General features: G+C 51.1%; 1 protein-coding gene across 1 annotated transcript; it reads right to left on the bottom strand.

The window, feature by feature from the left end:
* Positions 1 to 16290: 16290 nt before the first annotated feature.
* Crygn (crystallin gamma N) lies at positions 16291 to 24277 on the bottom strand. Its single transcript, XM_059256646.1, has 4 exons — positions 24257 to 24277; positions 21966 to 22214; positions 19742 to 19887; positions 16291 to 16426 (listed from the first exon to the last, which is right to left on the bottom strand). Exons 1-4 carry the CDS (start codon positions 24275 to 24277, stop codon positions 16291 to 16293), a joined length of 552 nt encoding a protein of 183 aa, XP_059112629.1.
* Positions 24278 to 26217: the final 1940 nt, after the last annotated feature.

Genomic DNA, 26217 nt, shown 5'->3' on the forward strand with positions numbered 1-26217 from the left:
CCCCTGCAGGAGCCGTGTGCTCTGAGAGCCAATAGTTTGCAGAATGCAAAGCACCATAAGAAGAGGAATGGGGCTCGGGGGGGGGGGGGGGACAGTCACATCCAAGAGGCAGGAGGAAAAGGCAGACTGTTCAGAAGAACCTCAGCATCAATGGACGTGACCATCTGGTGCCAGGGAGGGCCCATCCCCAAGGCCACACAGATAGTCTCAATGTCACCTGTTAGAAAGACTGACCCTCTGGGACTCTATGAGAAACACCTAGAATGGTAATAATCTCAAAACAGGGGGTAACAGAGGGAACCACCTTTTGGGGTCCTGTCATGAGCGCACACTGTCAGAAACATAAATGACACATTTATGTCTTCCCACGTCAGAATTTGTTGAATCACAATAAATTCACACGGTTGCAATTTCAGGGGAGCAGTTTGTCAAGTTATCCCTCCCACCACACTCTCCTTGATTGTGTTGAACGAGGTAAACATAGGCTTTTATTCCAGGCTTACTTATTAATATTAACTTTCAGATGATATCATACACGTAGTAAATGTGTGTGTGCATATGCATAGGTTACAGAAGGGACACAAAAGGGTTAAAAAGCAAGGAGTTCTGAAGAGGCCTGAGATGCCAAAGCCGGGGAACTGATAGCCATATTGACTGTGTGGGGTGAGATATCAAACCAGCTGGTGGTCTCCGGAGGGGACCTGCGGCTGCGATTGCAGTGTCCAGCTGCAAAGCCAGAGCTGAGCTGTGGAGCTGAGTCCAGCTGTGGATGGGACAGGGCAGGACTGGGCACGGAGTCACTGGTGGGGAGGACCGCAGATCAAGAAGGATGAACAGCAAGACAGAGAAACCAGAACAGGCTGTGTCAACAGTGGGCCGGGAGCAGCAGGGAGTCCTCTGCCGGTCTGCCCTTAGATGCACATATCAGGCGGCCAGATGACAGGTCAGTAAGGGACTGTTGCCATGCCCCAGTGAGAGAGTTACACCTTTTTCTTGTGTGTCCAATAAATTCTAGGGCCTGGTTTTCCTGACATGGTTTTCATATGCTCGTGTACCCAACGGTACTACTTTTTTTTTTTTTTCTCAAGACAGGGTTTCTCTGTGTAGCTTTGCGCCTTTCCTGGAACTCTGTAGCCCAGGCTGGCCTTGAACTCACAGAGATCCGCCTGGCTCTGCCTCCCGAGTGCTGGGATTAAAGGCATGCGCCACCACTGCCCGGCCCAACAGTACCACTTTTCCCCAATAGATTCATACTATGGCCCCTTTCGATTCCCATAGTGTCATTTTTCAGTGTGTATTTCATGAGTTGTGCCAGACAATACACAATCCATCTCCATCCTCAAAATGGAGCCCAAAATGCTTGTAAAGTGGAATCTTTCCGGGCAAGGCAAGACTAAAAAGCCATTGTTTTACATAATATGGATTAATTTAGGGCAGGGCCCAGCTCAATCTTAGCAGTACCCACAGGGTATTGTCACCTATAGCCTTGTGACACCCGCTCTTACTCTTGTGGTGCCAGATGCCTTGCTGGAGATGAAAGGGACCGGTCATCACCATCTTTAGTTGAGTACTGACTGTGTTCCAGGTACTATGCTAAATACTAGTGTTTTCAAGAAGATGAAAGCTTTTCCTGTCTGTGCGTTATTCCCAGGAGGAGAGCTCAGGGCCTCCAGAAGGAGACTGGAAGCCCCTGTCTGATTCCCACCAGGCTGAAAGTGCACAAGCCAAGAGGTGGTTTAGGGATGGGGCTCAGGGCGGCACAGAGGTTGGCTGGAGAAAGGCGGGCTCGATCTAGATGGTGTATGGAAGCATGGAAAGCTTTGCTTAGGGTTAAACAGTGCTGAGAAGGGACTAGTAGAGAGAGAAGCTGAATGTGCAGAAGAGAACAGAGAACCCTGAAAAGGAGGAGGCAGACAGAGCAAAAGGCGAGGTTGGCCTTGGGTAAGAACACCCGGGGTGTGCGTGAGAGAGGCGGGGAGGTCTTCTACTGGGGTCGCAGTTCCTGGGGCTCAAGTGAAGCACTAATTGCAGGCACACATGGCTTCGTTATGCTGTTCTTTACCATCTGTATTTGAAATGTAAACATTTTGGTTTGGTTTGGTTTTTGTTTTTTCGAGACAGGGTTTCTCTGTGTAGCCCTGGCTGTCATGGAACTCGCTCTGTTGACCAGGCTGGCCTCGAACTCACAGAGATCTGCCTGTTAAAGGCATGCACCACCACCACCCAACTGAAATATAAACATTTAAAAACTATGTGCAGTCAGCTTTCTGTGACTATTACAAAAGACCCGAGGCCAGTTTATGAAGAAGGGTTTATCTTGGCTCCCAGTGGTGGAGGCTCTGCATTCTGACCTGCTGATCCGGTTGCTGTGGGCCTGTGGTGGGGAGACAGCACATCATGGTGGAAGCATGTGCAGAAACTGAATCCGTCACTTCACTACGAGCCAGAGAGCACAAAGGAAGAGGAAAAGCTTAGGACCCAAACCCCATCCAGGGTGCCACTCGATGGACTAAAGACATTCTGCCTGACCTACATCCAGGAGTATATCTATCACCTTGGGGGCCAACCCTTAACACACAGGTCTAGGAGGAATATTCAGAATTCAAACTTCTGTCCATAAAAAGGCAATTTCAAGACACATAGCTGTAATCTTAGCCCTCAGTAGGCTGAGGAAGGAGGATTGTGATTTCTAGGCAATCTTGGGCGACTCAGTGAGACCATTCCTCAAAAGCAAATTAATTTAAAGATATGGGGAGAAACTGCTGAGAAAATAAAAATGACCTTTAGAATGGAAGAATATCAAAGAACTGATCAAAGTTTGAATGCAGAATACACTAGGAATTCCTTCGTCAACACAGCTTTAAGTACGAAAGGGATGGTGGGCCTGGAGTTGGCTAAGAATGCTTGCTGCTCACACAGAAAGACCAGAGTATATTTCCCAGCACCTGTGTGTTCGAACAGCAGGATAAGTGGGACCTGCTGGCTTCCAGCCTAACTGGAAAACACATGAGCGCTAAGTTCAGGAAGAGACCTTGCATCAAAGCAATAAGGTGGAGAGTGATGGGGGCAGGGTGAACCCTGAATGTTTTTCTTTATGGTTTTGAGGATCAAACCCAAGACTTCACACATGCTAGGCAAGTGTTCATCCTCTGAGCTGTACCTTTATCCCAAAGATGTTTATGGAGAAAGGTCAATCACAAAAGACACATGGTACATGATTGTGTTTATATGACAGCTATGGCAGAGGATCTGTGCAAAAAGAATTGGTCACCTAGAGCTGGAGGGAGTTTGAGAAAGTGGGGAGTTGTTCTAGGTTTCTTTAATCCTAGCTCTCAAGAGGCAGAGGAAGGTGGGTCTCTGAGTTCGAGGCCAGCCTGGTCTACCAAGCAAGTTCCAGGACAGCCAGTATTACATAGAGAAACCTTGTCTTTAAAAACAGAAGGAAGAAAGAAAGAGAGAGAGAGAGAGAGAGAGAGAGAGAGAGAGAGAGAGAGAGAAGGGAAGGAGGGAGGAAGGGAGGGAAGGAAGGAAAGAGTGAAGGAAAAGAAAATGCCCCACAGACTTTTCCACAGGTATGGAGGTGTGGAGGTGTGGGATAATCTTTTTGTACACTGTGAAGATGTGTCTCTGCCAAGGCGCCTTTTGATTGGTTTAATAAAGAGCTGAATGTCCAATAGCTAGGCGCAAGAGGATTGGCAGGACTTCCGGGGAGAGAAAGGAACTCAGGAGAAGAATCAGAGAGAGGCAAGGATTCGCTATCAAGTCTCAGAGGAAGTCGGACATACAGTATGAAAGAGAGGTAACAAGCCAGAATGTAGTGGCATAATGTAGATTAATATAAGTGGGTTAATTTAAGTTTTAAGAGCTAGTTGGGGCTGGGCGGTGGTGGCACACGCCTTTAATCCCAGCACTCGGGAGGCAGAGCCAGGCGGATCTCTGTGAGTTCGAGGCCAGCCTGGGCTACCAAGTGAGTTCCAGGAAAGGCGCAAAGCTACACGGAGAAACCTTGTCTCAAAAAAAAATAAAAAAATAAAAAATAAAAAAATTAAAAAATAAAATAGAAGAGCAAGCATCATGCTTCCAAAAAAAAAAAAAAAAAAAAAGAGCTAGTTGGGAACAAGCCTAAGCTAAGGCCAAGCTTTCATAATTAATAAAAAAAATCTCCATGTCATTATTCAGAAGCTGGTGGTCCAAAGAAAGTCCAACTACATGGAGGCATTTCTCAGTTCAGGTTCCTCTTCCCAGATGAGTCTGGTTTCTGTCATGTTGGACAAAAAAACAAAACTAACTAACCAGGACAAGAGTGAAGAGTGATGGATAAAACATACAGGATTTTCCTTGGGGGTGATAAAATGTTCTAAATTGGCCATGTTGATGTTGCATACAGCTGTGAATATACTACACACATGCTACAACATCTCGATAAAGTTGTTTTTCAGACACATAAGATGCCACTTTGCCTCCACCAGGATGGCCATAGTTTAAAAACGGAGAATCCTAAGTGTTGTCAAGAACATGGAAGACTGGAGCATTTGTGCTGGTAAGAACATGGTGCAGCCACTTTGGAAAACTGTCTTGTTCTCTCACTAAGGCCAAGGACCTGGACTCTGCTCCTAGGAGTTACCACAGAGAACTGAACACGTGTATCGTATCCAAACACAAGTGCGGATGTGAATGTTCCCAATGGCAGAGGGTAGAAACAACTGAGATGCACATCAGCAGGTGGACAGGGAGTCAGACACCATAGCCACACAGGGAGGTTTTACTCAGCTAGGGAAGAAATGAAGGAGCTGGCCCACCTTAGGGATGAGCTCAGACAGCATCCTGCTGTGTGTTGGAAGCCAGAGTCAAAAGGACAAGTATTACCTCATCCAGAGGCAATATCCAAGTGCAGACAGACAGACAGATAGTAGGTTAGTAGTTGCTAGGAGCTTGAGGGAGGGCCTGATGCTTGGCTGTGTAATGTATGGTGGGTATCCCATTAGGGTGAGTTCTGTACAAACAGTGGGGAAGGCTGGGTTACATGGTGAGCTAGGCTTCATACCACTGAATAAGCACATGGTAAAATGGTTCCGATGGTCAGTTTACTTATGTGTATTTTATTTTAGCCCAGGCTAGCCTCAAACTCACTCAGATGACCTTGAACTCCTGATTCTTGTGCCATTACCTCCCAAGTACAGGCTTACAAGTGCACCTTCACACCCTGCTTATGTGGTGCTGGGGTAGAACCTGGGCTCTCTAAATACTAAGCAGCACTCTACCAATTGAATTACATCTCTGGCCCAGCTGTGTGTGTTTTAATGTGTACACACACCAATTTCTTCAAAGATATTTAATGAACCTGCTATATTATTACTACTACTGAATGATCATCAGACTATTAAAATGAGTGTTTGGAGGGGCTGGGAAAACGGCTTAGTTATGACATACTTGATGTGCACCCGGAGGTAGAGACAGGAGGAACCCTGGGGTTTGCTGGCCAGCCAGTGTGGCCAGATCAGTGAGCTCCAGGTTCAGTGAGAGACCCTGTCTCAAAAAATAAAGAGTGATTGAGGAAAATGCCCAGTGTGAGCCTCCGCCCCCCCCACATCATGTGCACATGTGCACAGTCACCTGCATAAACCTGTGCACACACATGTGTTGGGGTCCCTGCAAGTGTCACAGGTGGCAGGGAAACACTCATGTGAGGTAAAGAATGAAACTCAGTCAGCACCAATTTTGCGGGTGCTGGGTCAAAAATTTCCATAGTCTTCCCAAGCAGTTTCTTCTTTTCTTTCTTTCTTTCTCTCTTTCTTTCAATATTTTTTTAAAGATTTATTTATTTATTATGAGGACACCAGATCTCATTACAGACAGTTGTGAGCCACCATGTGGTTGCTGGGAATTGAACTCAGAACCTCTGGAAGAGCAGTCAGTGCTCTTAACCTCTGAGCCACCTCTCCTGCTCCGCAGTTTATTTTTCTTAGACGTTTAAACACAGTAAAACTTTGGAGAAGGGTTTCCACGTGACAATATTATAATAAAGCTTCACGGATAGCTACATCCTGTCCTTCCAAAGTACATCTCAAGGCACCTGTGACCTTCACCATAAGGATGAATCCTGTTGACTGATAACAGTGCCTCCCTAGGGCAACGGCCTAGGGAGGAAGACTTTGTAATAGCCTAAGGATGGAGTCTACTGATGGAGGATGCAAAGTACTTAGGGCTACTTTCATAAGGATGGGTTCTATTCACTGAAAACAAAGCTCAGGATGTGGGGCCTAAAAAATGCTCAGGATTTTGAGGGAGTCAGGTGAAGGCTGGCTGCATAGAATAAAAGCAAAGGATTCCAGGTTATTAGACAACATCCACTCCAGCATTCTGGGTGAAAAGGCACCATTTCTTTTCCTTGAAAAGAAAAAAGAAAAAAGAAAAAAGAAAGCCAGGTAGTGGCACAAGCCTCTAATCCCAGTACTCAGGAGACAGAGGCAGGCAGATCTCTCTGAGTTTGAGGGTAGCTTGGTCTACAGAGCGAGTTCCAGGACAGCCAGGGCTACACAGAGAAACCCTGTCTCAAAACAACAACAACAAGTCCAGTCTCCTTCCTATGGTCACTGGTGGCCACTGATGGCCTCTGGGCAGGAGACCATATGGGCACAGGGTTGGAGGTCTAGTCTGCACATGTGCAGGACTTTCTGTGGTCACCCCACATCCGGCCCTGGAATGTCAGCCCTTTCTGGGTCTCTGACCAGGGCTGTGTTCTGTGGAAAGCAAGCCAACTGGCAAACCTCCCACCACCCACCCCAGATTCCCCCTTTATCTTCTGCAGCCTCTTCCCAGGAACTTCCGAGAATGCAGAGCTGACTCCGCAGAGGGCTGCAAAGCTTCCAGCACTCAAGCTCTGCTCCCATTTCCGGCCAGGGATTGACAAGGACCTGTTTGCCCTCCTGCCTCCCACCCAAAGCAACCAAAACCAGACGCATAAAATACACAGAGCTGTTGTTTTCAAGACATAAGACATCAGGCAGTGGAGGATAGTAATCCCGAGGGATGGGGAAAATGAGGTCCAGGCTACCACTGGGCTGGCTCTCTGCCTTGAGAGACTTCCAGACCACAGAGCAGGAAGGGGGACCCTGCAGAGCCCAGCGGACTTCCCGAGTGGGGGAAACAGCAGAGTATTTGGGGGCAGCGAGGTGGCTGCTGTTGGTAGGACAGAGCAGTGAAGAGAGAACCCCCAAATGCGTGTTTCAGGCCCCGAGGATCCCTCTCCAGCAGTTATTATTAATTGCATTCCATATGTTTAAAAAGTTATGCAGGGCCGGGCGGTGGTGGCGCACACCTTTAATCCCAGCACTCGGGAGGCAGAGCCAGGTGGATCTCTGTGAGTTCGAGGCCAGCCTGGGCTACCAAGTGAGTTCCAGGAAAGGCGCAAAGCTACACAGAGAAACCCTGTCTCGAAAAACCAAAAAAAAAAAAAAAAAAAAAAAAGTTATGCAGGGCCAAGATACAGCTCATTGGCCGAGGACTTGCCCAGAATATTCCAGGCTCCAGGTTCAAACCCGAGACCACCATCTTAAAAACACTGAAAATATCATAGTCCTCAGTAGAGCTAGAGATGGCCCACGCCATTAATCCCAGCACCTGGGAGGCAGAGGCAGGCAGATCTCTGTGAGTTCGAGGCCAGCCTGGTCTACAGAGAAAGTTCCAGGACAGTCAGGGCTACACAGAGAAACCCCGTCTCCAAAACAAAACAAAGCTGTCTGAATTTAAAGCAACCCTGGACCGGACTGACACCTGATTAGACATAATAGAAGAATGTGAACACAAAGACAGTGTGCAGAGCAGACTTCAGGAACTGAGACATGGAAGAAAAAATACTTGAAAAAACAAAAAAGTCATTAAAAATACAGTAAATGGAAAGCAAACCAGTGACCTAGAACAACTTTGACCCGTGTGAACTGTGTTGTTATCAGAATTAGAAAAGAGGACAGAGGCGGGAAAAACTGTTAGAGGAATCGACGGTGGCAAAGTCACCACACTGGATGATGAAAATCCCGAGATCCAAAGAGCTCATTGAGCCTCAAGCACAAGAAGCAAGGAAAATGGGCCCCAATACAGCTTCACAGGTAAGGGACCGGCCCCCGAGACTGACGCAGGAATTCAGCCCCTGGGACTCACACGATGGAAGGGGATAACTGACGGATGTCCACTCACACAGACACACACACATAAACAGAGATAAGAAAAATAAGACTTTGTGTGGCTGCAGAGATGGATCAGCTAGAAGAGCACTCACTGCTCTTGCAGAGGACCTGGGTTCGAGCCCCAGCACCCATGTGGTGGCTCACAACCATCCATAACTCTACTTCCAAAGGATCTGATGTATGTCCTCTTGATGACCTCTTATGACACCGGGTGTGCATATAGCACACATAAATACATGCAAGTAACACACACACACACATAAAATAAATGAATACATAAATGCATAAATAATATTAGGCTTGCAAGATGGTTCATCAGGTAAAGACACTTGCCACCAAGCCTGAAGACCTGAGTCCAATCGCTGGATTTACATGGCGGAAGGAGAGAAAGAACCACTCCCACGAGTTGTCCCCTGACCTTTACACACACATTATGGCATGCACATACCCACCTCCAAAATGAGTTAAAAAAAAAGTGGGTTTTTTGTTTGGTTGGTTATTTTGGTTTGGTCTGGTTTTCCAAGAGACAGGGTTTCCCTGTGTAGCCCTGGCTGCCCTGGAACTTGCTCTGTAGACCAGGCTGGCCTCGAACTCAGAGATCCTCCTACCTCTGTCTGCCAAGTGCTGGAATTTAAGGCTTGTGCCACTGCTGCATGCCCAAAATAAGATGTTTTAAATTTTAAATAAAATCTTTTAAAATGTTTTTACACGACATGCCGCAGACCAGGTTTGCGAGGCGTGGTGGTTTGGGAGAAAATGGCCTCCAAAGGAAGTGGCACTACTAGGAGGTGTGTCACTGTGGGTGGGATTTGAGGTCTCTTTTTCTCAAGCTTCCCTCAGTGTGGCAGTCAGTTGACTTCCTGTTGCCTGCAAGATGTCGGACTCTCAGCTCCAGCGCCATGTCTGCCTGCACGCTGCCATGCTCCCCGTCATGATGACAATGGACTGAACCTCTGAAACTGTAAGGGAGCCACCCCAATGAAATGTTTCCTTTATAAGAGTTGCCATGGTCATGGTGTCTCTTCACAGCAATGAAAACCCTAACGAAAACAAGTGCACACCTGCAGTCCTGATGCTGGAGAGGCCGAGGCAGGGGGATCTCGTGAGTTTGGCAGCCTGATCTACAGAGTGAGTTCTAGGCCTGCTGGGGCTACATACTGAGATCCCGTCTCAAAAAGGAAAGGAAAAAACAAACAACAAAGACTCCGAAGGAACAACTTAAAAGTCAGTAGTTCACTAGCTGAACTGTGGTGATGGTTTCCTGGGTGTGTGCATCTGCCAAAATAGATTCAAATTCCATCCCAGGCAAAGCTATCACACCCTCTTCATACAACCCTCATTACACACAGTAGGGCTTCTGGTTAGAAGGAATATGTGTGAGAGTGTGCGCCAGCGTGCACATGGGAAGCTGTTAGCGTGCGAGGGTTCATGTGTGTTCATGCAAAGTGAGAATGTGCTTGTATGCCTGACTGCTGCTAGTGCTCCTGTGAGAGTGTGAGTAAACGCGTGTGTGCACATGTGCATGTTTGTGGCCTTGTGCATTCTTCTTGAGAGTGTGAAAGCATGTTTGTGTGTCTGAGTATCAGTGTTGTTCATGTGAGTGTGAGCACATGTGTGTAAAGTCCTTTGTGTCTGAGTGGGAGGGACCGGGAGGGAGCCCTGCCAACTGCATCTGCTTCCACTCATTCCAGAAGCTCCCACTGCCCACAGAACAAAGCTGTGGCTTGCTCCCCGTGGGGGTTCTGAGCAGAGCTTCGCACTGCTGGGCTGCTCAGCCCACACAGGCATGTTCCCCCTGTGCTCAGTGTCCTCTCTGCTGGGAGCAAGGCCGCAGAGTCACACCCCGCCTGCCTTTTGCGGCTCAAGGCATCACAGGACTTTTGAGAGCTGAGCACAAGCAGGAACAGGACAGGGCCTTTAGAAGGCCACCACCGAGGGCAAACAAGGAGAGTGTCATAGAGGATGGGGGAAGGAGACCATCAAAGCCCAACATGGGTGCTGGGACCCAGACTCGAGGCTTCTGCAAAACACCCTGTGCTCTTACCTGCTGAGCCATCTCTCCAGCTCTGTTAACATCCATCTTTGACAGAAAGTTTTAAGGACTCTATGATCTGCAGCAGGTTTTTTGTTGTGTTTTGAATTTTGTGTGCACACATGTACGTGTATTTTATGTGCATGGCCATATGTGTACATGTGTGGGTGAGTGCCAGTGTACACATGCCACAGCCTCCAATGTTGATCCTCACCTTCTGTTTCATTCAGGGCTGCAGAAGCCGGACCCCACCCCGGGCTTTGGGAGCTCTCCCTTCCTCTGCCGCCTGTCTCGCTGGAGGAGCACTGGGGTCACATCTACAACGAGTCTAGATTTTTTTACACGTGTCCGGGGATCCAGACTCAGGTCCTCATGCTCGCACATTAAGCACTTTGCACACTGAACTACCTCCCCACCCCACTCGGAAGCAGTTTTATCGGACTGAATTCCACTGCAGTTATACACACATTGAAGGGCAGCTGGCCAAGCGGTGGAGCCCAGAAGCCGTACACACCAAGTTTGCTACACATCACGAGGTCCCCAGAGCACGAGGGCAGCTAGAGCTCCTCAGGAGAGTGAGTGTGGGTCGGGGCACCTTTGCTTCACCCTTCGATGTCCAGAGAGTTAGGCTCAAATATGTTCTAACGTGCCAATAGTTCCATGTAAGACTGGCTGGTCAGCAAGCTTTGGGGGTCCTCCTGTCTCCACCTCCCCAGTGCTGAGATGATAGACATGCATCATTATACCTGGCTGGAGACATAAAAGACTCCCAGGTTAAGAGCGTGGCTGCTCTTGCAGAGGACCTGAGTTCAGTTCCCAACACCCACCTTGGGTGGCTCACAACCATCTGTAACTCCAGCTCCAGTGGGATGGAGGGCTCTGGGATCTGTAGGCATCTGCATTCATGAGCACGCGCGCGCGCGCGCGCGCGCACGCGCGCACGCGCACACACACACACACACACACACACACACACATCAATCTTTTTTAAAAAGAATGAAACAAGAGTTTATTTTGCTCACAGTTTCAGGATACGGTCTATCAATACAGGGAAATGGTGGCTGCAGCATCTCCAGGCAAAGGGTCATACTGTATCCACAGCAGGGACTCGCTTTCTCCTTTTTATTTAGCCAGGACCCCGTGAAGGCGTACTTAGGGGCAATGTGTTGAGGCCTGAAGCTGTAGAAGGCTTCCATTAATAGACAGTGTCCATCCCTTTGTTGTTTAATTCATTTACTTTTTTATTAAAAAATTTCGCGGGCGGTGGTGGTACACGCCTTTAATCCCAGCACTCGGGAGACAGAGCCAGGTGGATCTTTGTGAGTTGGAGGCCAGCCTGGGCCTACCTAATCTTAAATGCTGTTTTTTATTGACAAGGACTGGCCCCCATGCCACCCAGGGTCTCTATCCCCACCCAGGGAGATTAGACACGGGGCTCATGGATTAGAACACTTAACTACAGCTGACTTAGTACCACCGACCACTGAAACTGACCCACACTTCAGCAAGGGGCTTCATACCCACAGGCTGGACCCAGGCTTGACTCCCTAGATCCACCCCCCCAAATCCAGCCAAAGGCTGCACGTCTGTCACCTGGCTCCAGTGACTCCCCCGTCACATACTGTGAAAAAAGCTGCACACTTGTAGGCTGCTGACCCTGTCCACCCTTTCCCCCCGCCACAGAGAGGTCACAAGGAGAAGGTTGCAGCTGATCTCCACAGGACTGTTTACATCACAGGCAGCGGAGCAGGTCCACAGGCAGCAGAGAAGCAAACCGCGTCTTTGTAAAAACACCCACTGTACAGACAGGCTTAGCAGGATGGAAAGTCACTCCTGTCTGTGTCTTTGCTGATACAAGGCCATGGAGCTGTTGGCTGAGCAGGGCTGGGGAAACTGGAGTTAGGCTCAGGTATCTCCACCTTGCTCTGCAGTGGCCTTAATGGGTCTCCCATTGAGGTTCCTCGGCAGCCAGGGCACCCTTCCCCACACTGAGATCAACAAAAAGGTGACAGATGGGATGAGGACTGTGTGAGGCATGCCTGGGGCAAGTGAGACCCAGTGTGTTGTCAAGGTCAGGAAGGGCCTTCAGTACCTCAATTACCTGCCAATGGCTCTGAGGCTCGGAGTACTTCAGCAGGATGAGTGAGGCTTTCGTTCTGTGCAAACTCCTTATAGCATCAAATCCACCACTGTGGCTGGGTGCACTGCTTGGCCTCAAACCCACCACGGCCACTGTGGCTGGGTGCACTGCTCGGCCTCAAACCCACCACGGCCACTGTGGCTGGGTGCACTGCTCAGCCTCAAACCCACCACGGCCACTGTGGCTGGGTGCACTGCTCGGTGGCAGTGAAGCTATTCACACTGCTGTGTGCACACTGCCACCACCTGACTCCAGAACTGTATCTTCTCCAGCTGTATCTGATGTGAATGTAGAATGCCCCCCAATAGGGTCATGTGTTTGCATGCTTGGTCTCCATCTGGTGGCGCAGTTTTGGGGAGATGTAGAACCTTTGGAACAGATTGTCCAGCTCTCAGATACAGGCCTCCGGAGCCAGCCTTGAAGACTATGTATCTCTGATCCTGCCTGGGGCTTCCAGCTTCCTTCCCCGTCAGCTGACACTGTAAAAAGCCGCCACAGTCTGGCCACTATGCTGGACCATACCCTCTGAGACCATGAACCCAATCACTCTACAAGTTGCTTCTGCAGGCATTTGGACACAGCAGTGAGAAGAGCAGTTAACACACCAGAGGGAACTCAGTGGTGGTTTATTATTTATTTGACAGTGATGGGGCTAGAATTCAGAGCCTCCCACATGGCGGGCAAGTGCTCTGCCACTAGCCACCCCCTCAGCCATGAAGCTGGGTTTTAAACACTGTCTTGTCTCACAGGTTTTGGTTGAAAACTCTGCTGCGGCTTCTAGAGGGAAGCAAGGACACTTAGGGCTTCAATCTGCTCTGCAGCTTTCCAGCCAAGCAGTGGCCAAGCAGGGCACAGCTGGAGATGGGCAGAGGGAGGCCAGGGAAGGGAGGGGACAGTCTATAGCATAGTCCTGGCGTGGGCTGAGGAGTAGGGAGAGACATACCACGGAGATGACTAGACATCAGCGTGGTCTTCAAAGGAAAGGTTTTTCCTGTGGTCTGACTAGACCTGATAAACAATGCCTGCAGATCCCTGATCAGGGAGGGGTCTGAGGGATGGTGACGTCTCAGGGCTGAGGACGCAGGAGGTGGCTCTAAAAAGCCCCAGTTTTCCAAACCACGAGTGGAGACAGAAATATGAGAAGCATGTTCGGCACTAAGGGCTCTCATCCTCGGTCCATCGACCCCCTGGACGGACTTCAGATAAACTGCACAGCTGCCCACAGGCTCTGTAGTGGGAAAAGCTTGTTTTTCTTCTTCCTGACCAAAAGCAGATTTGCTGACAGATTAGTGAGCAGGGGGCTGGGGTGACGGGGAGGTCACCCAGGAGTACAAAGCTGTGTGGAGCCTTGAATCACCCTAATGAGGTGCCTCTGTTCCTGAGAGCCAGGAGGGAGGCTAGTTCAGGAGGAGCCCCTGTGACTGGCTTAGGCAGGCAGGGCAGTAGCTTCCATTTGGCTCCCAGGAGGAAGCCCTTCCCCAACAGGGGTGGGCTATTATCCCACTGTGCACCTGTGGACACTGAGGCATGGAGCATATGTGAATGAGAGTTCGGGAGTCCTGCTGGAACCCAGCACTCCTCCCTGCCTCCCTCAAGTACATGGTCACCAACCCACAGGCCATAAAATGCATCATTTCACCTTGTCTGGGTACACAGCTCCATGGCAGTAGGTACATGCATTCTGCCATTTGCCTGCAGTACACCATGATCCTCTCCTTGGAGGTCGCTTGGCTTATTTAGTTGGGTGTGGTTTTTGTTTCTTAGACAGGGCCTCACTCCTGGTTGGCCTGGAACTTGCTATGTAGATCAAGCTGGCCTTGAACTAGCAGTGATCTACCTGCCTCTGTTTAGGATTATGGGCCTGAGTCATCATAGTTTGATTTTTGCATTTACATATGTAAGGTGCATATAACAGATAAGATTGCGTTTATTTCACAGAGTAAGGACAGGCCAGCAGAGGCTTTTGGCTATCTCCAAGTTCATGTCAAATATGCCAATATATGCAAATGTGTGGTTCAGTGTAGGGGCAAAGGGTCTGCATCTTGCCTACCATATAACCTTAAGTAAGTTACTTAATGTGTCTGAATCTAACCACCCTTATGTATCTGGCGGTCATAATAAGCACTGGTGTTATTGTATATATTAAGTAAAGCTGCATGAATCATATCTACCTCAGAGCCTGCTATAAAATCAGTGCTCAATAAATGCCCACAATAATGCTCTCGACAGTGAGCAAAGGACCGTGAGACCCTTAGCCAGGACCAGCTGGACTCTGCCCTCCTCCAGAGGCGTTGGTGGGGGTGGACAGTTGTGGCAGGAGAAGCTGGCTTGCAAGGGCAGGGCCCTGACCTCCTCCAGGAAGACCTTACTGGCAGATGTGCTTGCCCACGGAGACAAGCTGGCTGGAGCTCTCTCCTACAGAGAGGTCCACTGCTATGACAGAAGAAAACAAAACCACTCAGGCTCAACTCTAAACAAACTCCCCTCCCAAGGGGAAGCAGTGATACCGGAGAAGGAGAAGGTATTTGGCCTGTTGCTTGTTTTCGAGTGTTTCTTCGGGTCCTTGGCCTGAGCCTCATGGGGATGGAGGGTCTGCTTGGGGGGCTCTCAGTTCGCCCAGCTTTAGTGGCTTCTCAGTGGTGTGGAGTGGGAGTCAACAAGTCCTTCTGGGGACTCCTAAGGCAGAAGGTGACTCTGTGTTTGTTCTTCTGCCAAGCCCTGAGAGAGCTTAATGATGATCTACCTAGAAGAATCCTCTACTGTCCTGTTGTGACTTAGGGGTCCCCCAGTACATTTCTAGGGGTCACTCATCTTTGGCCCCTGCCCAGCTCCTGGTGACAGCATCGTCCTGGGTGAACTGACTGATCTTTAATGGCGTTCTCTTTTCCATTTCTGTCAGTGTAGGGAGGTAGAGATGGAAATGGGGTAGGAGAGGCGAGAGACACTGGGCTGGGAGGGTCTAGGTATGCAGGCAGGGGCAGGGAAATGCCCGGGCCACCATTTCGTCTGGAATATTCCCCTCCAAGGTTTTGCTGTTTTCACTGGGGAACTAGGTTGAACAACGTTGGCCTTTGAGGTTTTCTTACCAGAAACCCCACTGCCTAGGCGCAGGAGTCTTTCCTGTACAGGTTCCTCTCTTTCTCCCCACTCCTAGGAATATGCTCTCCAGATTTACGCCCAGCCCCAAGGCGGACCTAATGTCTTGGAGCGACCCTCTCCACAAGGAAGCTCCGTATATTGGCACCTGGAGCCGCGCGAAGGAGAAGGCGAAGAGATACCTTGCAGAGACAGACGCTGTCTAGTGCCTCTGGACCCTGATAACTTCTGGTCTCGGTTCTTTGCATTGGGGGGGGGAGGGCCTGACTCCACCCCTCCTCTTTCACCTGGCCCTGCCCCTCCTCTCACCTGGCCCCTCCCCTCCCTACATCAGCCGCAGCTGTCTTCCACTTGGCCACGCCCACTCTTTCTCTGGCCCGCCTCTTCTCCCCGCCCAGCCCACCCCTTTTCTCCGACCCCGCCCCTCCTTTCCTCCCTTTACCCCCCTCGTCCTACCCTTCCCCCACCACCACCTGGCCCCTCTTCTTCTCCTCGGCCCCGCCTCTACCTCCCTCGCAATCCCCAGCCCTGCCCCTCCTCCTGGCCCCTCACCCCCTTTCCCAGCCCCCCAACTCTCCGCCCCTCCTCTCAGGTGGGGTCCCGAGGCAGGAGAAAACAGTCAGGCTGCGTCCTGCTCTCGGGCGCCCTCTTGTGGCCCTGGCCCTTGAGGCGGCGGCCGCTCTGGCTAGGCTTTGGGAGCGCAGGGGGTTGGCTTCCTGGCTCCACCAGGCTTCCACGGTCCCCAGCCGGGGAGTGACCCAGAAAGCACTCCAAGGCCGGCCAGCACTCGGCTTTCAGGATCTTTATTGCCTCCGTAGGCTGCACGTCCCCAGGTGGGACTAGAAGAAGTTGAGCACCCTGCGGAGCGACTGCACGCGTGCGCTGTGGGCCTCCCAGTCGGAGAAGCTGCGGAAGTCGCCCCTCTCCACCACGTACATGCGGCCGCGGTAGTTGGGCTCCTCGTAGAGGACCCACCTGAAGGCCAGGGGAAGGGCGGGTCAGCGGGCGGGAGCCACGAGGGCAAGTCCCCGGCCCCGCCCTTCTGTCCTAGCGCCTTACTGCCTTGGGCATCAGTGGCTGAATCGGGCTTGGTGCTGGGGTGGGACAAGAAGGGGACTGCCCAGTAACTGACAAGGGCGAGAGTGACTCCGGGACGCACTCTGCCTAGTCACCCTCCAAAGGACCATTTGCACACTGTCCCCAGCTCCATAAGCTGGGGACCGTTCCCACTGTGTATCCACTCAGCCAACAGCCCTGGTGGGGCTGTGCTCCAGTGCAAGTGGGCTGTGCTGCCTGCGTTGTACAGAGGAGCTGTAACCTCCGGGACATGAGGTCTGGCAAGGGCACCTTTCCTTTGGTGGTGTGTGCGCACCAGGCCTCTGGCCAGTTACAACCCAGGGGGCTGTGGTGAAGGTGAAGTGCACCACGGACCACGGAATCGGTAAGATTAGTGGAGAAGATCAGGAGGGTGGTCTCTACCTGGGAACAAGTGTAAGGAAGAGAGTCTCATCAGAGCCAGGACTAGCCCTGCTCATCCCATCACCATCCCTGAGACAAGTGTAGAGCTGTGCGTGTGGGATCCATGAAAAGACGCCCTGTGTACCCTCCCACTTGGGGGTCAGGTTTGGGGGCGGGGCTAGGGAGTTTTAGAAAGTTGGGGAGGGGCCTCCAGGCCTGGCTGCACCCAGAACTGCAGCTACCGTGGGCAAGGGCTGGCTCTGCCTTTCACTTCAGTCTTTAGTTCAGACTCACTCTGCCTCCCCTGTCCCCCCCACCCCCCACCCCACTCCCTGTCCATTCACCACAGTAGAAAACAACTTTCTTCTGGACCACGGTGGTTTTATGAAACAGGGGTCCCCCGAGGCCGCTCAGATCTCTGAGATTCTTGAGACCCAGGTCACAGGGCTCCTCTGACCTTTCTTTGTAGGAACCCGTCCCTGCTCCCAAAGCATTCTGCGGGTCAAGGAGTTTTCTTTCCAGGGAACAGACTGGGAATCTGTGAGCTCCTTAGCCCAAGGTTCTGCTCGCAGATGAACTCAGAGGAGAGAGACCACTAAGGGCCACGCAGCCCACTTCCCCAGCTCGACACTCCCAAGTCACTATAGCCCCCTCCCTTCCTTATCCTGACCTCTCACCTGATAAATTCGAAGGGCAGTGATTGGAAACAGAGAGAGAGAGAGAGAGAGAGAGAGAGAGAGAGAGAGAGAGAGAGAGAGAGAGAGAGAGAGAGAGGAGGTGTGTTGGAGGGCACCTGCTGGACCGGTCACCTAAGCTTCCTTACAACCCACCACATTGCTGGGGTCTCCAAGAGAATGAGCTAATCCTACCCTGCTCTATAGTGCCCTGAGCCACCTTGGAGCTCTTGTGGACATCCCAAAAGGAAGAGTCACCTGACTGGGCATGAAGGCTAATCCTCTGGCTCCTCACCTGTAACTCCTGGGGTAAAGCAATGGAGAAAAGGGTCTCTGAAGAGGTGGCTCAGTGGTTAAGAGCACTAGCTGTTTTCCCAGAGGACCCAGGTTCAATTCTCAGCACCCACATGGCAGTTCACAACTGTCTGTAACTCCAGGTCCAGGGAATTCAATGCCCCCTTCAGACCTCTGTGGTCACCAGGCATGCATGTGGTGCACACACATGCATGCAGGCAAAATACATGTATAAAATAATTTTTTTAATTTAAAAAAGGGGAGCGCATGCCAGCTCAGTCTGTTAGAATGTCGGGAGAATGTCCCTGCTTTTCCCGCACATGCCTTCTAGGACACAGATACTAGTGATGGTTCACTCCTAAGCTGGTATGGAACCCAGAAGGAATGCTCTTGGCCTATGGGAGGTGGTGAAGGGGCCCTGCTTCACTGCCTGCAGATCCCAGAGAGAGCTCAGGGACCCAAGGCATATCACAGAAGAGTTAAGGTCATTGAAGAGAAAAGACAAGCATACCTTGGACCCCAACACAGAGGCCCACTGTCTTGGCCTCCATCTCCTGACCATTGAGCCTGGTTCCTTCCAGGAAAGTGGAGATTAAAAACTATATACCCCAAGTCTGGCTGTGGTGGCGCATGCCTTTAATCCCAGCACTTGGGAGGCAGAGGCAGAGTTCAAGGTCAAAAGAGGGAGTTCCAGGACAGCCAGGACTACACAGAGAAACCCTGTCCCGAAAAACTAAAAATAAATAAATAAATAAATAAATAAATAAATAAATAAATAAATGCCCCTCCAATCACAATCAGAGGTCTCTCTTGCCTTCTCTCTCCCTCTCCCAAGATCCCCAGGGTTGCTGGGGGATTATGTCTTGGGTCTTAGGACATCTTCCATACTGAAGTATGCGTCTGGTCTCATGAGACACAATTTAGCCTGCAAAGTTGTTTTGGACTCCTACCCCCATATCCTCAGCTTAGGGGAGCCAAGGCCAGGTATTGGGAGAAATAATAGCTGCAGGTCTGCTCTGAGCACACCTTGTCTCCCTCAGTCCCTCCCTTGACCCCTCGCGAAGGGCCCTGAGTCTGAGCCTCAGAAAAATAGAAGGCACGTTTCCAGAGGAGCCAAGTTCCCGTCCCAGCCCTGCACAGGGAGGCTGGAGCCCGTGGGGCTCTTCTGCTGGGGGACAGGGTCCCCAGCTCTGGAGTGGAAGGGGCTCCACTGGGCTGCAGTGCCAGCAGGGCCTCTGCTGTGGAAAGGATTAGTTAACTACAATCGTAGTTCGTGCGTCTGTAAAATGGCGATGACGTCTCCAGAGTGGATAGACGCCCAGTGTGATGTGCCTTTGTGTGTACAGTGAACAGGTACACTGGGAGCTGCCCCACAGGGTAAGCACTGCACCCTGACAGCTCTTTTGGAACGGAGAAGATGGGCAAAAGTTCCTGGTACTCTTATCCATCCTATGAGAGCTTCTCGAAGCCCAACAAGCTGGTGTGGGTTGTTGGCCACCAGGCAGAGCCATCTTAGGTCTGGGGTCATCTGAGCTGGGCAGATGTACCCTCTCAGAGGAGGTGGGACTGCTGTGTAGCTTTGAACCCCCTAAGTGGGGGTTCTCTGGAGTCCAGTGACTCAAGAAAGCCAGAGAGTCTAGACGTTCAGTCCTGTAGCAGAGATGGTCATAGTTTCCTAAATGCTCCTTTCCTTTGGGTGTGGCCCACCAGAGGGGAGGTCTCAGGGAGCCTCTGGGGTAGCTATTCACTGCTTGCCTGGAGCAGGTGAGGCAGATGAAGGCCTGTGGCTCAGGGGCACCATGCCCACCACACCTGATGCCTACCCACCCTACCACACCTGTCTGGCTGCCCCGGCTGTACTCACGCTCCATCGCCATACACCTTGATGGCGTTGACACAGCTCTTGGCCCAGCCCCGGCTCTGCAGGAAGGGGCAGTCTTCCACGAACTCCAGGCACTGACCTGTGAAGTTGCAGCCCTCGAAGATGTCTATGCGGAAATGTTCTCCATGCTCCAGGACCCAGGCAGGTGGGGAAGGAAAAAGGAATACTCCAAGTCTCTCCTCCCCGTGCATGGGTAGAAAGGAAACAACTCCCAGTCCTGCGCTAGACTGGAACCCAGTGAGTACTCATCATCCCAACACATACACACACTGGTTTTCTTCCATGAGATGTGGTGGGAGAGAGGGTCCTTCTATCACTTTAAAAACCTAAGCCATTGAACTGGTCCGATCTTCACCTTTTACAACTAAGGACCCAAGGTCCGTGAGGGAGACTGTCTAGAGGCCAGCACAGGAAGATCGGAGCTGGGGGGTCACTGGCTCCTTCCAGGCATTCCACTTGGGGGATTCGTGTCCCAGCTTTGGCATATTCACCCTTGGTTTCAGGCTACAGGCAGGCCTCCAAACGATAATATTTTAGAAGTGTAATAGAACCTTTATGAAAACAGTAAGCCAAGACATCTAAAACAATGACTCTTATTTGTTGAAGTCCCTGCTGGCTTCAGCATCATAATTCACTAGCACCAGTGCATACATCTTCCTGTGTGATCCCCTACCCGGTGTCCAAAGGAGCGGGGAGACCCCCTCCCTACTGGCCAGGTTCCTATGAAGCCTGGGATGGCTCTAACAAGAACAGCCTTCATAAGATGTCTTGTATATTTTTCATATAAACAGCATTATGCAGGATCCAGAGCCAACCATTCTGATGCCTGTCTCCAAGTGCCCACATCCTGGCAGAGACACTAGGGAAGCATTCTTTCAGTTGAACGTGCCAGAGCCCAGCTGATTCTGGAACTGATGTAGAAAAGAAAAGGGGCCCCATGCAGAGTGGCGCCTCTCCAGACTCCTCAAATGTTGGCCAGAGCCCCGGTGAGGCATCCAGGATGCCCTGGCCGACAGACACTCTGGTGAGAGCTGCCCACACTGGTCCCCAGAATCACCTGTTTCCCACCCAAAGGACAACACTGAGAGCAGATCTCATACCTGACCTGAGGAGCCCTCACTCCCCAAATCCCACCCTAAGGAGACTGGAGAGAGACGAGACTTTTTCTAGGGGGAGCAATACCCTTCATTTGCTCTCCCTACACACTTCAGGCCACAGCTCTGCGAAGCAACCTTCTGTGTAACTCAAGAGCCCTGTCCCCTCAGATTTCCTGCTGATCCTGCTGGCACTCGGGCTGCCATTATTCATTCCAAGTTTGGAACGTTGAGGGCCAGCATAATGCTCCAAGGTAACCTGCATGGGTAGATGCCCATGCTCAAAGCAGCCTTACCTTGTATATGTATGTGCCCATGCACACAGGAGTACACCCAAGCACATGTGTGAGCATGTGTGTTGGAAGTCAGAGGGCAATTTTGGACATCTTCCCCAATCAGTCTCCACCTTACTAAGAACTTTTGTTACTGTGTTTTGTATGTGTATGTGTACACGTGTGTGTGGAGATGAGACAATATTGTAGAGTCCGTGCTCTGTTCTGTCTTTACATGGGTTTTGGGGACCAAACTCAGGCTTGTACACCTTATCCATTCTGCCCTCCACTTTATTGATTTATTTATTTATTTAGAAAGAGCCTCTCACTGAGCCTGAAGCGTCTCAATTTGGCTAGACTAATTGGTCAGCAAACACTGGGGAGTCTGCTGGCTCCACCTCCCCAGTGCTGGGGTCCCACGTGAACCATCACACCTGGCCTTTTATGGGTTCTGGGAATGCAAAGTCAGGTCCTCATACTTGTGAGGCAGACACTTTACAAGCTGGCCCATATCCCCAACCTTTCATTTTGCTTTTGATGAGTGCACCCCTGTTCAGTGACAATCCAAACGTAGTTCCAGCCTTTGAAGTTTAGCTACATGCTTGGCTCAGAAATCTAAAAGGATTCCATGGCAACTCCCAGAGGCTCTTGTGTTCTGTCTCCTATCCCTCTTGGTCCTCATAGCATCTCATGCTCATGTCAGTGTGGGTCTGGACAGGGTTCTCTCAGTTTTTAAGGTTTTATTGTTGGGAGGTGCCCATGCTTCTGATTAGATGCCAGAGTGACCTCCCACTGCCTGAGCTGCAAGTTCCCAGCCCCCAGGCAGAGTGACTCACTCACCATGCCCACAGGCCGACAGGAGCCCATGTGGTCATTGTGGCCATTCCAGCGGAAGAATTCAGGGTAGTCACCATGCTCCAGGATGAACTGCTGGCCTCGGAAGTCAGGGTGATCAAAGCAGACCCAAGCTCCACTCTCCACACGGATGGAGTTCACTCGGTTCATAAAGCCTCGGTCCTGGAAGTTGTCACAGTCCCCAAAGACCTCCAGCTTCCGCCCTGTGAAGTGCTTGCCCTCATAGAGAGTGATCTGGAACAGCCAGGTGAGAGATCTGGATCAGGGTCCCATCTGACCTACGCGCATTTACTCACACAAGCTCACACGTGGGCATGGGTGTACTAAACATTTGTTTGTTGTTACATTTAACACTCATAATAGCACTAAAGGATATGTCTTTTAAGGCATAAATGTCTTGCAGAAACAGTCATCATAACTCAACATTGATTTTTCAAAAAGCGAAGTTTCTAATACTGAAATTCCAATCATTCAATAACTCTTTGGGTCTAAAGAACTGTGGTCTCAGAAAAAGACTCTGGGTCACGGGCTTCTTGGCATCTGGGCCCCACGTCCTCAGTGGAACCCAGACTTCCATCCCTGCTCACTGCGGTACATGACTGACACTGTTTGCTGATGGGCAGAGAGTGAATGGTCAAGTAGCCAACAGGCTTACACAGCCATGGCTCCACCGGGCTCTCACTGACACACGGCCCCGCTATCTGTGAACAGGGCTGTCCCCTTAGTCTCGGTGCCCACTTGAAATCAGGCTATTTTCAGACCGTCACTGTATTTGTTAAACTCAGCACTTGTTTGTCGTTATATTTAACACCCACAATAGCATTAAAGGAAACGTTTTCTAAAAGCATAAATGTCATGCAGAACAAGTCACCATAACTCATTTTTCAGAGAGTAAACTTTCTAATCCTGGGACCTCCTTAACTGGAGAAGGGAACCTGTGGAAGCCAGGGCAGGGTTCTCAGAGAGGGCTAAATGTCACTGATCTCCATGCCTTTTCTCCCACCAATGCCCTACTTTTTTTTTTGAGACAGGGTTTTAATGATCCCAGAATAACCTTGAACATACTATGTAGCTAGGGATGTCCTTAAGCTTCTGATCCTTCTGCCTCCACTTCCTGAGTACTGAGAGTACAGCCAAGTCCCCCATGCCTGGTTTATGCAGGGTTAGGGATGGAACCCAGGGCTCTGTGCATGTTAGAGAAGCACACTCACTCAGATCTTCAGCTTTTCCACGGACATGCCTGAGTAATAGACACGTGTCAGACTTGGAATTGTATGAACCTCTTGGCAGTTCAGACATAGTCTCGTAGTAATAGACAACCTGTTAGTAATAGGTTGTCATTGTCCCAAACTAAACAGGTGAAGCAACCATAGCCTGCATATTCACTTCCCACCACAGGAAATCCAATCACTCGACAGCTCTTCGGGACTCAAGAACTACGGTCTCAGAGGACTCTGCAGGAATATAGTCGTATCACCCAGAAACGGATCACTCCAGTTTGCACCTTTTCCAAAGGATTGTACAGTGGCAAGTCCCTGCCCCTTGGAGTTAAGGTGTTTTGTGGGAATGGATGTCTATGAGCCAGGGTAACACTGATTTGGGGTTTCTTCCTTTCCTGCTCTGCCATGTTGGTGCTGTTTGTTACTGAAGCACACCCCAGTTCATGCAGACAAATCAATGGTGTCCACCACTGATGGGCGGGTATACTGGGAGCCTCTGGAGGCCAAAGGGTTCCTGGATCAGCCAGGACCTGGACACTAGAGGAGGACAAGGGATAGCCACATTGGTGGGTACCCTTCCTGCATAAGGCAGGTCTGGTTAGGGCCTCTGGGACATTCCGGGAGATCTCAGCATTTCAAGGATTTGGAGGTTCCCTTCAATCTCCACACACTCTGAGAACCAGCCTCAGGTCTAGTGGGGAGAGGAGGCTTCCCCCGCCCAGAACTCCCCCAAGTCACATGGGGAGAGAGATCCGGAGGGGCAAAGACCACATTTTGGCCACCCTGTAGTGAATAGGGGCCATCAGAGATTCACCACTCCAAGCCAGCTGACCACGCCCCTCCTGACTTGAGGATCTCATAAAGGAGGGATGGGAGAGGGCGACCTCCCTATTCCACGCCCTCGACACGCCAGGGGGAAGTCGCTCCATCTCATTAAGAAATAAAGCCAACTTTGCTTGACTTTGTCAGACCCAAAGAGCATCCGAGATCAGTCTGCACCCTCCCCACGCGCGGGGGGTGGGGGTGGGTGTACCCGAGGCCGCTGGCCGCACTCACCTTCCCGGAGCGTTGCGCCATGGTGTGTGGCTGGCCGCAGCGGGACCCAGTATATACTCTGTGGCGCCTGCTGGCTCAGCGCCGCCCAGGACAAAAGATTTGCTTGGCCCGGCACCCTCGCGTTAGTGCTGTCGGGCGTGCTAAGCCGGCGCCATGACCCGCCCGCCGACCCAGTGTCACACACAAACGACCTAGACCTCAGTGCCTCTGGATCCGACCCTCGTGCCCAGCCCACCGCTGCGCCGCTGAGTCAGGGCCTCAGCACCCCGGCTTGGGAGAGTCCCCTCAACCCCTTGTTTTGTCCCCTCCGCCCCCCCCCCCCCCCCGGCCCTCGCCCCTCCCGAGCTGCGGCTCAGTGCCCGTGACCTGCAGCGCTTTTTCTCACCTGGTTGCAGGCTAATAAGATACTGTCTTTTAATTTGATTGTTTGGTTGTTTTTCTGGATAATGGATGGACTCCTAACTTCCCAAGCTTACCTGGGAGTGGGTGGGGTGGGCAACAATAGCCGCGTGGACCTCTTTGCCCAGCGCTGGGGTATGGGCTCCCAGACCTTCCCTCCCGCACTTACTTTTTTTTCTGCCCCTGAAGATCCCAGGTGACCCCTGCTTTGCAGGTCAAGGATCTGCAATAGGAGACCTACAGTACTTTTTGGGTCAGTATCTGAGCCCTAACTATGGACCACCCTGGATGCCAAGGATCTGTTTACCAGCGACATACCCACTGATTCCAGGTGTAAGAGTTTGCCAGGCCCACAGGTGTTTGGAGTCTATTGAAGCCTCAAGAGTAAACACACAAAGTGCTGGTGGCCCTGGGGACAGGCTCTGAGATCAAAGGAGAGAGAAGCTCCAGGGGCTTGAAGAGGTCCTAATTAGTTAAAAGGGGACTCTGGGGGACACTTGTGGGCCTCTCTGCTCCCAGGAGGGTAGCGGGTACTTTCTGCCGTACTGTACAGATAAGCACAGAGGAGGGGCCCAGGGAATCCCAGGGCAGAGAAGGTCTCTTGCTTTGCTCTGGGAAGTTACTCCAGGCAGACAGGGAGCCACACATCACCCTTGACACCAGCTCATGCTTTCCCCTGAGGACCCCCACCAGGAACAGCCTATTGTCTTCACCAGCACCCCCACTCAGAAGCACACCTCACTGTTTTTGTCTCTGACTACTGATCTTGAAGGGCTAAATTAGAAGTGTGTGTGTGTGTGTGTGTGTGTGTGTGTGTGTGTATGTATGTGTGTGTGTGTGTGTGTGTGTGTGTGTGTGTGTGTGTGTCAGCTACAGCCTCTGCTGTCAGTTCTTGCCTTTCACCTTGTTTGGTCACCCAGGGTTTCTCGTTGCTGGCCCAGCAGCTTCTGGGAACTCTCCTGACCATGCCTCCTCTCTGGCTGTTGGAGTGCTGGGCTTACAGAGGCTCCACTGGCTCCATGTGGGTTTGAACTGAGGTCCTCGTGCCTTCTGTGCCTTCGTGGTGGATTACTCAGGGTTCTGTAGAAGGCAGAACATTGAACGGGGGTTGTGGGGGAGAGGGGACTTCTCAGACTGGGTAGTCTGACAATGGCTGTCTTCACTCTGGAAGAGTCTGAGGACCAGTCGCCTCTCAGTTGATGAGGCTGATGCTGCAGAAGTTCCCCTCTAGGACTAAAGACCTGGAGGATTCCCTGGAGGACACTAGCCTTCAGTACACACCGGAAGGCCAAGGAAGCAGGGTTCTGACGGTGGCAGCAATGTTGCTGCCTATAGTAGCAACAGGGTAGATGAATCCCCAAACAGGAAAGATTAACTCATCGGCTAGACATACAGACAAGCAAGTAAAAGGCAAAGCGTGTGGACTTCCTTAGAGCTGGGCCACCACTGGAAGGTGCTGCCCACATTTGGGTGGATCTTCCCATTTCAGCTAATAAATCAAGAAACTCCCTCCCAGGTCTGCCTAGAGGCTTGTGTCCTGGGTGGCTCTAGATCCTGTCAAG

The sequence above is a fragment of the Peromyscus eremicus genome, chromosome 3 (assembly GCF_949786415.1).
Source record: "Peromyscus eremicus chromosome 3, PerEre_H2_v1, whole genome shotgun sequence".
In the NCBI taxonomy this organism is placed as follows: Eukaryota; Metazoa; Chordata; class Mammalia; order Rodentia; family Cricetidae; genus Peromyscus; species Peromyscus eremicus.